Below are 12,409 nucleotides of genomic sequence, written 5' to 3'. Positions count from 1 at the left end.
GAAAGGATCCAAAGAAGGCCAAACAAAATAGTAAAAGATCTGGAAACGAAGCCCTATAAGGAGTGGCTTAAGGAGCTGGATATATTTTGCTTGGAGAAGAGAAGGTTGAGCAGGATGGACATGAAAGCCATGTTGACATATTTGAAAGGATGTCCCATTGAGCAGGGAATGAGCTTGCTTTCTACTTCTCTGGAGACCAGGGCACAGAGCAATGGCTTCAGATTACAATAACTCTGTAGAACAGTGGCTCTCAACCTTCCTAATGCCACGACCCCTTAATACAGTTCCTCATGTTGTGTTGACCCCCAACCACAAAATTATTCTCACTTCTACTTCATAGCTGTCATTTTGCTACTGTTATGAATTATAATGTGAATATCTGACATTCCAGATGTATTTTCGTTCACTGGACCAAATTTGGCACAAATACCCGATACACCCAAATTCAAATACTGGTGGGGTTGGGGGGGAGGTTGATTTTATCATTTGGGAGTTGTAGTTGCTGGGATTTATAGTTAACCTACAATCAAAGAGCATTCTGAACTACATCAACAGTGGAATTAAACCAAACCTGCACACAGAACTCCCATGACCAACAGAAAATACTGGAAGGGTTTGGTGAGCATTGACCTTGAGTTTTGGAGTTGTAATTCACCTACATCCAGAGAGTACAGTGGACTCAAGTAATGATGGAGACGGACCAAACTTGGCACGAACACTCAATATGTGAACACTAGTGGAGTTTGGGGAAAATAGACTTGACATTTGGGAGTTGTAGTTGCTGGGATTTACAGTTCACCTACAATCAAAGAGCATTCTGAACCCCGCCAACTACACAGGAATCAACTGTAGTACATAAGAAGTGTAAAGGAAAAATGTCCAAACCTCAGTTATACAGTAAAGATTATATGAAAGAGAGAGTGGGGGGGGGGGGAGGAAGGGAGAGAGAGAATGAAACTCTCATAGGAGTTTGTTTAACCCCTGGTTTACTAGTGAAACTGGATTATTATGTTATGAAAGAATGTATGTCTAAAACGCATGGCAGCAATATATTATTATATTTATTATTATGTTTATTCTTATATTTATTTATACCCCGCTTTATCCCTCTCGAAAGAGACATGCAAATTTTGGAAAGCTCTGGGCTATGCCAACCAGCATCACCCAAATCCTGTGCACTTTTATAACATTCCCCTGAAAATGTATTGTTGAAGGCTTTCATGGCCAGAATCATTGGGTTGTTGTAGGTTTTTTGGGCCATATGGCCATATTCTATAGGCATTCTCTCCTGACGTTTCGCCTGCATCTATGGCAAGCATCCTTAGAGGTAGTGAGGTCTGTTGGAACTAGGAAAATGATATATAAACCCACAGATATATAAACCCATTTTCCTATTTCCAACAGACCTCACTACCTCTGAGGATGCTTGCCATAGATGCAGGCGAAACGTCAGGAGAAAATGCCTCTAGAACATGGCCATATAGCCCAAAAAAACCTACAATAACCCATTTCCCTGAAATCCGGGCTGATGTAGCAGAGCGGTCAACCTTCTATAATTGCAGGGGTTCATGTGCCACTTTTCCCAAATACGAGACATCAATTTTTCTCAAGTCATTTTACCCCTCCTTTCTTATTCACTTGGTGCATCTACATTGTAAAATTAATGCAGTTTGACACCACTTAAAGTGCCATGTCCCAATGCTATGCAATCCTTGGAGTTGTAGTTTTATAAGATATTTATTCTCCTCTGCCAAAGAGTATTGGTTCCCACCAAGCTGTGACTACCAGGGCACAGTCAAAGTGGTGTCGATCTGCATTAATTCTACTGTATAGATGCACCAAGTGTTTTCTAAACTCCCTTCAATTCCGAGAAGATGGAACAAAATGCTTACTGCGTCTTGATTCTTTATGTCATAGAACATAGCATTTTTCCCCACATCAAAGTTAGCAAGCATTGTGTGAATATGATCTCAGATAATCCCTAGCCTTGATTTCTTCTCTGTCAGGAGAATCTCTTAATACTCTCCTAGATCTATTTGCCTTCTCTCCCAAAGTCTGCAGGGAACTAGTTAGACATAATCACCTACTCGAAAATCAATTCATTTTTGTAGTAAGTATAATCAAGTCATGTTAAAACTGTGAAATGATGAGAGTTGACATTTTCTTGTATATATTTTAGATAGCTTTTAACTTTTGTATGTTGGTAATGCATTTTAAAAGTTACTATATGATAGTAATGGTTTTACACTGTGCAATACATTTTTTTATTTGTCATTTTAAAATCCGCTTTGGGTCTCACTCTGGGAGACAGGCTGCTTATACATTCAATAAATAAACAATAAAATAAATACTACCGTTGCTATACTGTTATGTCTGCCAGTTTGCTACTGGGCACAATTCAAAGTGCTGGCTTTGGCCTATAAAGCCCTAAATGGCCCCGGCCCAAATTACCTGTCCGAACATATTTCCACCTATGAACCATCGCAGAGATTAAGATCCTCCGGGGAGGCCCTGCTTTCCATCCCGCCATTCTCACAGGCGCAATTAGTGGAGATGAGAGACAGGGCCTTCTCGGTGATTGCTCCCCGGCTATGGAACCTCCCTTCCTGGTGAGATCAGGTCGGCCCCCTCTCTCCTGTCCTTTAGGTAAAAACTTGGCTGTGGAACCAAGCTTTCAGGACAGGGCATAAAGCGGCAATAGGAAAGATTACCAGGCCAATTAGATTTGACATGGATGACTATTTTAATATTTTGATAAATGTTTTTAATGTTTATGTATGTATATAAGAATTTGTGTCCTGGCATTGAATGTTTGCCGTATATATCCTGTGCTCCGCCCTGCGTCCCATTCGGGGTGAGAAGGGCAGAATATAAACGTTTTAAATAAATAAATAAATAAATAAATTTGTTTTGCAATGTAGCTGTAATCCTTTTAATTACTTTCCTAGTTACATGGGTTGTGTGGCCATGAGGACCAATTGTAATCCAAAAAGGTAAAATTATGAAGTGCTGTTTTGGCACCATTTTGGTTATCTCTGGGAACCTTCCCTCTCCGTTGCCCCAAGCCAGACCCATCCTTGTGACACTCATTGTTTATCAGGACTAACCCCATTGTGTCTGCTAGCGCTAGAATGTTAAGCCCATCATCAGTCGCCCCACCATATTCCTTCCTGATCACACCCCTCTCAGGCAGATCAATAAATGAACACACACTTCAAAATAATTCAGTGACAGTTTAAAGCTTCCTGCCATGGTGGAAACCAACCAGAAATGAGAATCCTAGACCAACCACAGAGCGAATCCTAGCCAGATACTTTCTGAGCCAATCTGAGACGAGTGTGGGAGTCTTGAATAGCTGTCAAATATAACATATGCTCCATATTCGCCATTGTGGTACATCAGTACTTTGGAGTCTCTACTGACATCCTCTCTGGCCATCAAGAAATAAACCTCTGATTCTGCCTTCAATCTATCTGTGTCTCATTAGCCTTCTGGAATATTAGACATTTTGGACGCAGTGAATCCATAAATTGGATTATATTATTATTTCTAGCCGTCCCCTGCCATGCGTTGCTGTGGCCCAGTCTGTCTATATGTGTTTTATGTGTATGGGTGTGTATATATTTGTGTATATGTGTGTTTGTGTATATATATATATGTGCATGTGTTGTAATTTTTTTTTCTTTTTTAAAGTCTCTTAAAAAGTGTTTTTTCCAGTTTTTTATGAGTGATGGTCACTTGTTCGCCTGATAGGTGTCTTGTGTCCACATTTGGTGTCAATTCATCCAGTGGGTTTTGAGTTATATTAATCCCACAAATGAACATTACATTTTTATTTATATAGATGATGATGATGATGATGATGATTATTATTATTATTATTATTATACAATGTCAAAGTAAAATTGTGTCCCTTATATAAAATTGCAAAAGCAAGGTTTGTTTTTTGGATTAAAAAAATACTTTCAGGCCATGGACGGTTGAATCCGTGGATGTTGAATCCATGGATGCAAGCAGTTGACACTATATATGTGTGTGTGTGTGTGTGTGTGTGTGTGTGTGTGTGTGTAATGGCAGAAACAAAGCATAGTATGAAAGATGACATAACTGCAAAAATGGTTTCCCTCCCCCTCAACTTCTCAAAAGCAAGGAATTTGAGGTCCTTGTGTGTAATCGATCTGCGTAATGATCTATGCAAAGAGAGAATTTTTTATCCTTAATCTCTTCTAAACGTTGTTAAAGAGAATGTTAAATATTGATCAGCCATGCATTTAGGCACAAACCAGGCTGCCAGAACCACACACTAATGCTCCTTTCTCTGTCTTAATAGAAACCTGAAGTGTGCTGGGGAGGGTCTGTAGGCAACTCCAGAGACAAGTCAATTTTTACATCTACCGAATCGCTTAATGCCAAGGATGTGTTTCTCCATCTCTGGCATGTTAATCTTTTTTCAATTTTGGGAATGGAAATGTCAGATATTGTGTGTGTGGCCTTCAACATGACTTATGTGCTTGGTTTACTTATTTAATAAAATGTATTTATTCATTTAATGTATTTATAGCCCAGAGCAGCTAACAAATACAGGTTGACTGTCTTGCAGCTTGTTGGAAATAGCAATCTTCCAAGCCTTCACTAGTTATTTGTTATGTATATAATTCAGATTGGTTATCGTATTGTATGTGTTGTATTGGTATGCAATTTGACCTTAACCCTTTGTTGTGGGAGGAGTAGCAGACCATGTGATCAGGTCTGGGCTTGTTCAGGGCTCAGACTCCATTTTAGAAACAGTTTGTTTTAGACTTCAGTAAAGAAGTATTTGCTTTGGACTTTAGTAGGAACAGTATGCTTAGAGACTCCGTTGGACTTTCAGACTAGACAGAGACTCTATTAGACTCTCAGATCAAGAGTATGGCAACAAGAATTATTGACAACTAGGAAATAGAGGAAGAAAATGTTGAGGCCATGACAGACTTTGTATTTCTAGGTCCAAAGATGACTGCAGACGCAGACTGCAGCCAGGAAATCAGGAGATGCTTACTTCTTCGGAGGAGAGCAATGTCCAATCTCGATAAAATAGTAAAGAGTAGAGACATCACACTGGCAACGAAGATCCGCATAGTTAAAGCAATGGTATTCCCGTAGTCACCTACGGATGTGAGAGCTGGACCATAAGGAAGGCTGAGCGAAGGAAGATAGATGCTTTTGAACTGTGGTTTTGGAGGAACGTTCTGAGAGTGCCTTGGACCGCGAGAAGATCCAACCAGTCAATACTTCAGGAAATAAAGCCCAACTGCTCATTGGAGGGAAGGATATTAGAGGCAAAGATGAAGTCCTTTGGCCACATCATGAGAAGACAGAAAAGCTTAGACAATGATGCTGGGGAAAATGGTAGGAAAAAGGAAGAGGGGCCAACCTAGGGCAAGATGGATGGATGGCATCCTTGAAGTGACTGGATTGACCTTGAAAGAGCTGGGGGTGGTGATGGCTGACAGGGAGCTCTGGAGTATGGTCCATGAGGTCACGAAGAGTCGGAAACGACTGAATGAATGAACAACAACAAATGATATTTAACAACAAGAAGACATCACTTGAACTGCTGTGGCTCAGTGCTATGGAAGTTGGTGAGATGCTAGCACTCTTTCACAGAGAAAACCTGTTACTTTGCAAAATTACAGCTTTGGTTAACACCATCTATTTTGGTGCATTTATGCATGTGTCAAACTTAAAGTATGGCACCATAAAAGTGCTTTTGTTACATATTCCTGCATGATCAAAGGTTGGACTAGATGGCTTTTAGAAGTCCCTTCCAGTTCTTTGCTTCTAAGATGGCTGTTTGATCCCTGCCTTGGTCAATAATGTGCTGCTCAGCTTGAGCAAGTATGCATAGGAGTATGTTCAGTTAATGGGTTAGATTAATTAACAACCTTTTGATCACTTTCAGCTGTGTTCCCAATTAACTGGACAGCAGACTTCTAAAATTTAATCATTTTTAGCATAAGTGCTTGCCATGGATGGCAGATGTCGTGTCATCTTGGAAGAAATATTCATTTCCACTTCTCTCTCCCTTTTTAATCTATCGCATAGTGGGAAATGCTTAATCAAAAATGATTTGAAAGACAGGGGAAATGAAACAAAACAAGATGTCTTGCACGCATGCCCAACCATTTCTGTTCACATGCCGATTTTAATCAATTGATAGATCTAAGCTGTTCTTTGGTAGAGTTTGTTTAACTTAGGCATCTTACTGTGCAAGATGATAAATTCATTTCTAGTAAAGGTCTTTGGATGAGCCCAATATGGAGCAATAGTTTGGACATTGGATTATTTTGACTCTGGAGGTGGGAGTTCAACCCCTCCGTGAGCCATGAAAGCGCAACTAGGTGACTTTGGACAAATCACATTCTCTCAACCTTGGAGGAAAGCAAAGGTAAATCCCCTCTGAACAAATCTTACCAAGACACGTAACCCCATAGTACAGTGTTTCTCAACCTTCCTAATGTCGCGACCCCTCAAGTTGTGGTGACCCCCAACCATAAAATTATTTTCATTGCTACTTCATAACTGTAATTTTGCTATTGTTAGGAATCGCCATGTAAATATCTGACATGCAGGATGTATTTTCATTCATTGGAGCAAATTTGGCTCAAATACCCCATATACCCAAATCTGAGTACTGGTGGGGTTTGGAGAGGATTGATTTTGTCATTTGGGAGTTGTAGTTGCTTGGATTTATAGTTCACTTACAATCAAAGAGCATTTTGAACTCCACCAATGATGAAATTGAGCCAAACTTGGCACACAGAATTCCCATGGCCAACAGAAAATACTGGAAGGGTTTGGTGGGCATTGACCGTGAGTTTAGGAGTTGTAGCTCACTTACATCCAGAGAGCACTGTGGACTCAAGTAATTATGGATTTCGACCAAACTTGGCACAGATATTCAATATGCCCAAATGTGAACACTGGTGGAGTTTAGGGAAAATAGACCTTCGCATTTGGGAGTTGTAGTTGCTGGGATCTATAGTTCTGAGGTTACCTCTGAGAATGCTTGCCACAGATGCAGGTGAAACATCAGGAGAGAATGCTTCTAGAACATAGCCACATAACATGAAAAATCTACAACAACCCAATATTGCTTGTGAAGGTAGAAGGAAAAGACGAAGAACGCATTTGAGACCATCAAGGAGGAGGCTTTTAAACAGAGGCTGCATGGCCATCTGTTGGGGGTGCTTTGAATGTGATTTTCCTGCTTTCTGGCAGTCACTTTTCACTTAGGCGATCCCTCACAGTTTGAGGATGATGGTCCTCCAAGTTAGGTGTCCTGGGGGTGAGTCCATAGGTGACTGTGGAGCCCTATTCTTGATCTGTATCTTCTTCCGCAGTGAGGGCATTGGTTTCCAGGTGGAAGGCGGTCCCGGTCGGGGTTGGCTTGACGTGCCTTCCTCTTGGCACGTTTCTCTCTTTCACCCTCCATTTGTACCTCTTCATATTCTGCAGCACTGCTGGTCACAGCTGACCTCCAGCTGGAGCGCTCAAGAGCCAGGGCTTCCCAGTTCTCAGTGTCTATGCCAGAGTTTTTAAGGTTGGCTTTGAGCCCATCTTTAAATCTCTTTTCCTGTCCACCAACATTCCGTTTTCCGTTCTTGAGTTCGGAGTAGAACAACTGCTTTGGGAGACGGTGGTCGGGCATCCGGACAATGTGGCCGGTCCAGTGGAGTTGATGGCAGAGGACCATTTCTTCAATGCTGGTGGTCTTCGCTTCTTCCAGCACGCTGATGTTTGTCCATCTGTCTTCCCAAGAGATTTGTAGGATTTTCCGGAGGCAGCGCTGATGGAATCGTTCCAGGAGTTGCATGTGACGTCTGTAGACTGTCCACGTCTCGCAGGCATATAGCAGAGTTAGGAGGACAATAGCTTTATAAACAAGCACCTTGGTATCCCTACTAATGTCCCGGTCCTCAAATACTCTCTGATTCATTCGGAGGAATGCTGCACTCGCAGAGCTCAGGCGGTGTTGTATTTCGGTGTCGATGTTGACTTTGGTGGAGAGGTGGCTGCCAAGGTAGCGGAAATGATCAACATTTTCTAATGTTACACCATTAAGCTGTATTGCTGGCATTGGAGAGGGGTTGGCTGGTGTCTGCTGGAACAGCACCGGTTTTCTCGATGTTCAATGACAGGCCGAGCTTCTCATATGCTTCTGCAAAGGTGTTTAGAGTGGCTTGTAGATCTTCTGAATGTGCACAGACGACTCCTGCTTCTTGGCAGGGGGTTGGACTGGATGGCCCATGAGGTCTCTTCCAACTCTGTGATTCTATGATCATGACCTAAATTTGCAAGGCCTGAACAGGGTGACGTGGAGAGCTCTCCTTCAAAGGGCCACCATAAGTCATATTTGACATGCCATCATCTAACAACAATATGTGATGTCTGGATGACTCTTCTTTAGCACCACTTTTCCAATTAGTTGAATTTCTTCCTTTCAGCTGTCTTCACTCCTGCCGATAAAACAAAAATATTGGTTCATATTTGCCGTAATGAAGCCCATGAATTCTCTCAGCCCACCTGGAGACGTCACCCATGCCCATCTATATCAATTCAGTAGAGATTTAAGGGGGGGGGGGCAAGGTAACCATTTAGAGTACGCTAAATATCTGGACCACACAGTGTTTGATAAGAAGGCGTTTTTCCTCTGCAGCATTTTCTAGACCTCACACCAAGAGGTCTATCATTCTGCTTTCAAAAGCTTTTAGCAAACAGCCTGCACTATCCCTTTGCGAAGTTCCACAGCTTGAAGGCAGCTATGGTAAAAGTATACTCACAGGGGGTCAGAGAGACAGCCTTTAGCTGGAGGAGTTAACTTGGCTTTGAAGAGCTTTCATATTGGCAGTCTGTGCATCAGTGTTTTTCTATTCGCATAGCTGTTGTGTGCATTCCAATCGTTTCCAATTTATGGTGGCCATTAAGTCATGGAATTTTCTTGTCAAGATTTGTTCACAAGAGATTTGCCTTTGATGACGAGAAGGCGTCACTAGCCGAAGGAGGGTTTCCGTAGCTCATCAAGGATCCCAACCCAGTTATTCAAAACTCAATCCACAACGCCATGGTGGCATCATATATCTGGAAGAGCATTCTGGAGCATTCTGGAGTGCTCTTCCAGCGGTCACCAGCCAATCTCTCTCCAATGCCAGAAATACAGAATGTTAGATGGTGGAGGATCATCGCTTCAATGCTGGTGGTCTTTGCTTTTTCCAGCATGCTGACATTTGTCCGCTTGTCTTCCCAAGAGATTTGCAGGATTTTCTGGAGGCAATGCTGATGGAATCATTCCAGGAGTTGCATGTGACGTCTGTAGACAGTCCACATCTCGCAGGCATAGAGCAGGGTTGGGAGGACAATAGCTTTTTAAACAAGCACCTTGGTATCCCTACGGATGTCCCGGTCCTCAAACACTCTCTGCTTCATTCGGAAAAAATACTGCACTTTCAGAGCTCAGGCGGTGTTGTATTTCAGTGTCAATGTTGGCTTTTGTGGAGAGGTGGCTGCCAAGGTAGCAGAAATGGTCAACATTTTCTAACATTCCACCATTAAGCTGTATTTCTTGCATTGGAGAGAGCTTGGCTGGTGACTGCTGGAAGAGCACTTTGGTTTTCTTGATGTTCAATTAGAGGTCAAACTTCTGGTATGCTTCTGCAAAGGTGTTTAGGGTGGCTTGTAGGTCTTCTTCTCAATGAGCACAGGCAACGTTATCATCGGCATATTGGAGTTCCATAACTGATGTTGTTGTGACCTTGGTTTGGCTTTCAATTTGCTGAGATTAAATAGCTTGCCATGTGTTACAAAACATTGTATATCAAATGATTGTCAGGCTATATGTATAAGGTGCATAGGAAAACTAAATGAATGGTGTGTGCAGCATTGGGTGCCTTTGCCAAGATATTTTATGTTGCACATATATGCAAATACAAGTATTCCAAATCTGGGGGTGAAAATTAAATCTAAAATATTTCCAGTCCCAAGCATTTTGGATTAAGATAAAGATGTGTAAAGGGATTTGAAGATCCTAGGTTTTCGGGGTCTTTGGGGGTCCTAGACCGCAACCCAAACGGATAGCAGTTGCCCACTGAACTGGAGTTTTGGAAAGCATAATGGTAGGATTCCCTCTGTTTGTGGGCAAGGATGACAAAGGAGGGATGATGATGCACTTTATCCTGACAGCTGTGTTATTCTCTCTGTCCAGATTCTTTGAGAAACATTCCTATGATGAGTCACGGTCCCCGCTCCTCCCCGGCAGAGCTCAGCGGCTCCACTCAGCGTCTTTTGCGAGAACGGACCTCTTCAGCTCCTTCCCACTCCAGCCAGCCCACCCTCTTCACCTTCGACTCGCCTTCCAACCATATCCGGACCACGCTTTCCACCAGTGCCCCGCAGGACTATCTCTTCCTGCACCAGTGCATGAGCAGGACCTCAGAGAACACCAGGTAGGAGCAGACATTCTTCGGTAGGCTGTTAGGAATTGTGGGAGTTGAAGTCCAAAACACCTGGAGGACCCAAGTTTGCCCATCCCTGTTTTAAAGCACGCTAACATTTGTCCACTTGTCTTCCCAAGAGATTTGCAGGATTTTTTGGAGGCAACGCTGATGGAATCGTTCCAGGAGTTATTATTATTATTATTATTATCTTTATTTGTACCCCGCTAGCATCTCCTGAAGGACTCGATGCGGCTTACAAAGGCCAAGGCCTCAACACACAACATAACAATACACAACCTAAAGCAAATTAAAAACAGTTAAAGCAATATTAAACAAGAAGGAGTGAAACAATACACCAGGACACAATAAAACTGGGCCGGGCCAGAGTAATGGGTACAGATTAAAAGTGCTGATGTGACAGGTGATATGTAAGGATTATAGGGTAAATGCAGAGTGCGATGTGCAGCAATCTTAGTTCTAATAAAGTGCTTATGGGGCTTGGTATTGGAGATTTCCTAATCTGGGAAGGCACATCGGAACAGCCAGGTCTTCAAGTTCTTTCTAAAGACTGCCAACGTAGGGGCCTATTCTAAGATCTTTGAGGAGGGTGTTTCAGAGTCGGGGGGCCACCACAGAAAAGGCCCTGTCTCACGTCCCCACCAGACGCGCCTGGGACGCAGGCGGGATCGCGAGTAGGGCCTCTCTGGATGAACGAAGTGAGCGTGTGGGTTCATAAACGGAAATGCGGTCAGGCAGGTAGGATGGTCCCAAACCGTTTAGGGCTTTGTAGGTAAGCACCTGCACCTTAAATTGGGCTCGGAAGATAAACGGCAGCCAGTGGAGCTCCTTGAACAGGAGGGTTGACCTCTCTCTGTAAGGAGCACCAGTTAACATCCTGACTGCTGCCCGTTGGACCAGTTGAAATTTCCGAGCCATTTTCAAGGGCAGCCCCATGTAGAGCGCATTACAGTAGTCCAATCTACAGGTGACCAAGGCATGGACCACCCCGGCCAGATCAGCCTTTGCGAGGTACAGTCGCAGTTGGCGCACGAGTCTCAATTGTGCAAAAGCCCTCCCGGACACCGCCGACGCCTGAGCCTCAAGCGTAAGCGATGAATCCAAGAGGACTCCCAAACTGTGGCTTCAGCGGGAGTGTAACCCCATCCAACACAGGTTGCCACCCTATACCCCGACAGGTGACGTCTGTAGATAGTCCACGTCTCGCAGGCGTATAGCAGGGTTGGGAGGACAATAGCTTTATAAACAAGCACTTTGGTATCCCTATGGATGTAAAAACAGCAGAACTCCAGACAGCAAACCCATCAAGTGCCAGTTAACACCTCCCAAGCAGAGGATGCCTCCAGGCAACAACTGCCAGGCTACCTCTATGCAGATACCCTCACTTTTTGACTTGGTAGCTTCATGGCTACTCAATGCTATTCAAGCTTGCCAATTGCAACATTGACACTTGCTTTAAACAGACAAGGATTCTTTCTCCCACCCCAGACATTCCACAGATATATACACTCTACTCGTCTCACTGCCAACAGAACCTCTGAAGATGCCAGCCACAGATGCAGGCAAAAAGTCAGGAGAGAATGCTACTGAAACATTTATTTATTTACAGTATTTGTATACCGCTTTTCTCACCCCGAGGGGGACTCAAAGCGGTTTAGCACATAAGTAATGGCAAAATTCAATGCCAGTACAAACAATTACAATTATACACTACAATTAGACATAAATCAAGTTAAAAACAGTACATCCACAAGTAATAAAACAATCATTAAAACAGTCTCATCCATCAAATTGCCGTTCCAGTCCTTGTCTTTCCGAAATGCTGCATATTTTTACTTCTACTGCCCGAAGGCCTGGTCCCAAAACCGTGATTTTAATCTATATATATATAAAAATGCTCTGTACGTAATGAGTACCTT

General features: G+C 42.9%; 1 protein-coding gene across 1 annotated transcript in view; it reads left to right on the top strand.

Moving 5' to 3' along the window:
- GAB2 (GRB2 associated binding protein 2) overlaps nucleotides 1-12,409 on the top strand; it is a 198,939-nt gene that overhangs the window by 168,788 nt on the left and 17,742 nt on the right. The window contains exon 3 of the mRNA XM_060771218.2: nucleotides 10,241-10,481. Coding sequence (XP_060627201.2) covers nucleotides 10,241-10,481 — 241 coding nt within the window. The remainder of the gene's footprint in view (nucleotides 1-10,240; nucleotides 10,482-12,409) is intronic.

The sequence above is a fragment of the Anolis sagrei genome, chromosome 3 (genome assembly GCF_037176765.1).
Source record: "Anolis sagrei isolate rAnoSag1 chromosome 3, rAnoSag1.mat, whole genome shotgun sequence".
NCBI lineage: Eukaryota > Metazoa > Chordata > Lepidosauria > Squamata > Dactyloidae > Anolis > Anolis sagrei.
The sequence above is the reverse complement of the archived record's forward strand: the minus strand, read 5'-3'. Positions and strand labels throughout refer to the sequence as shown.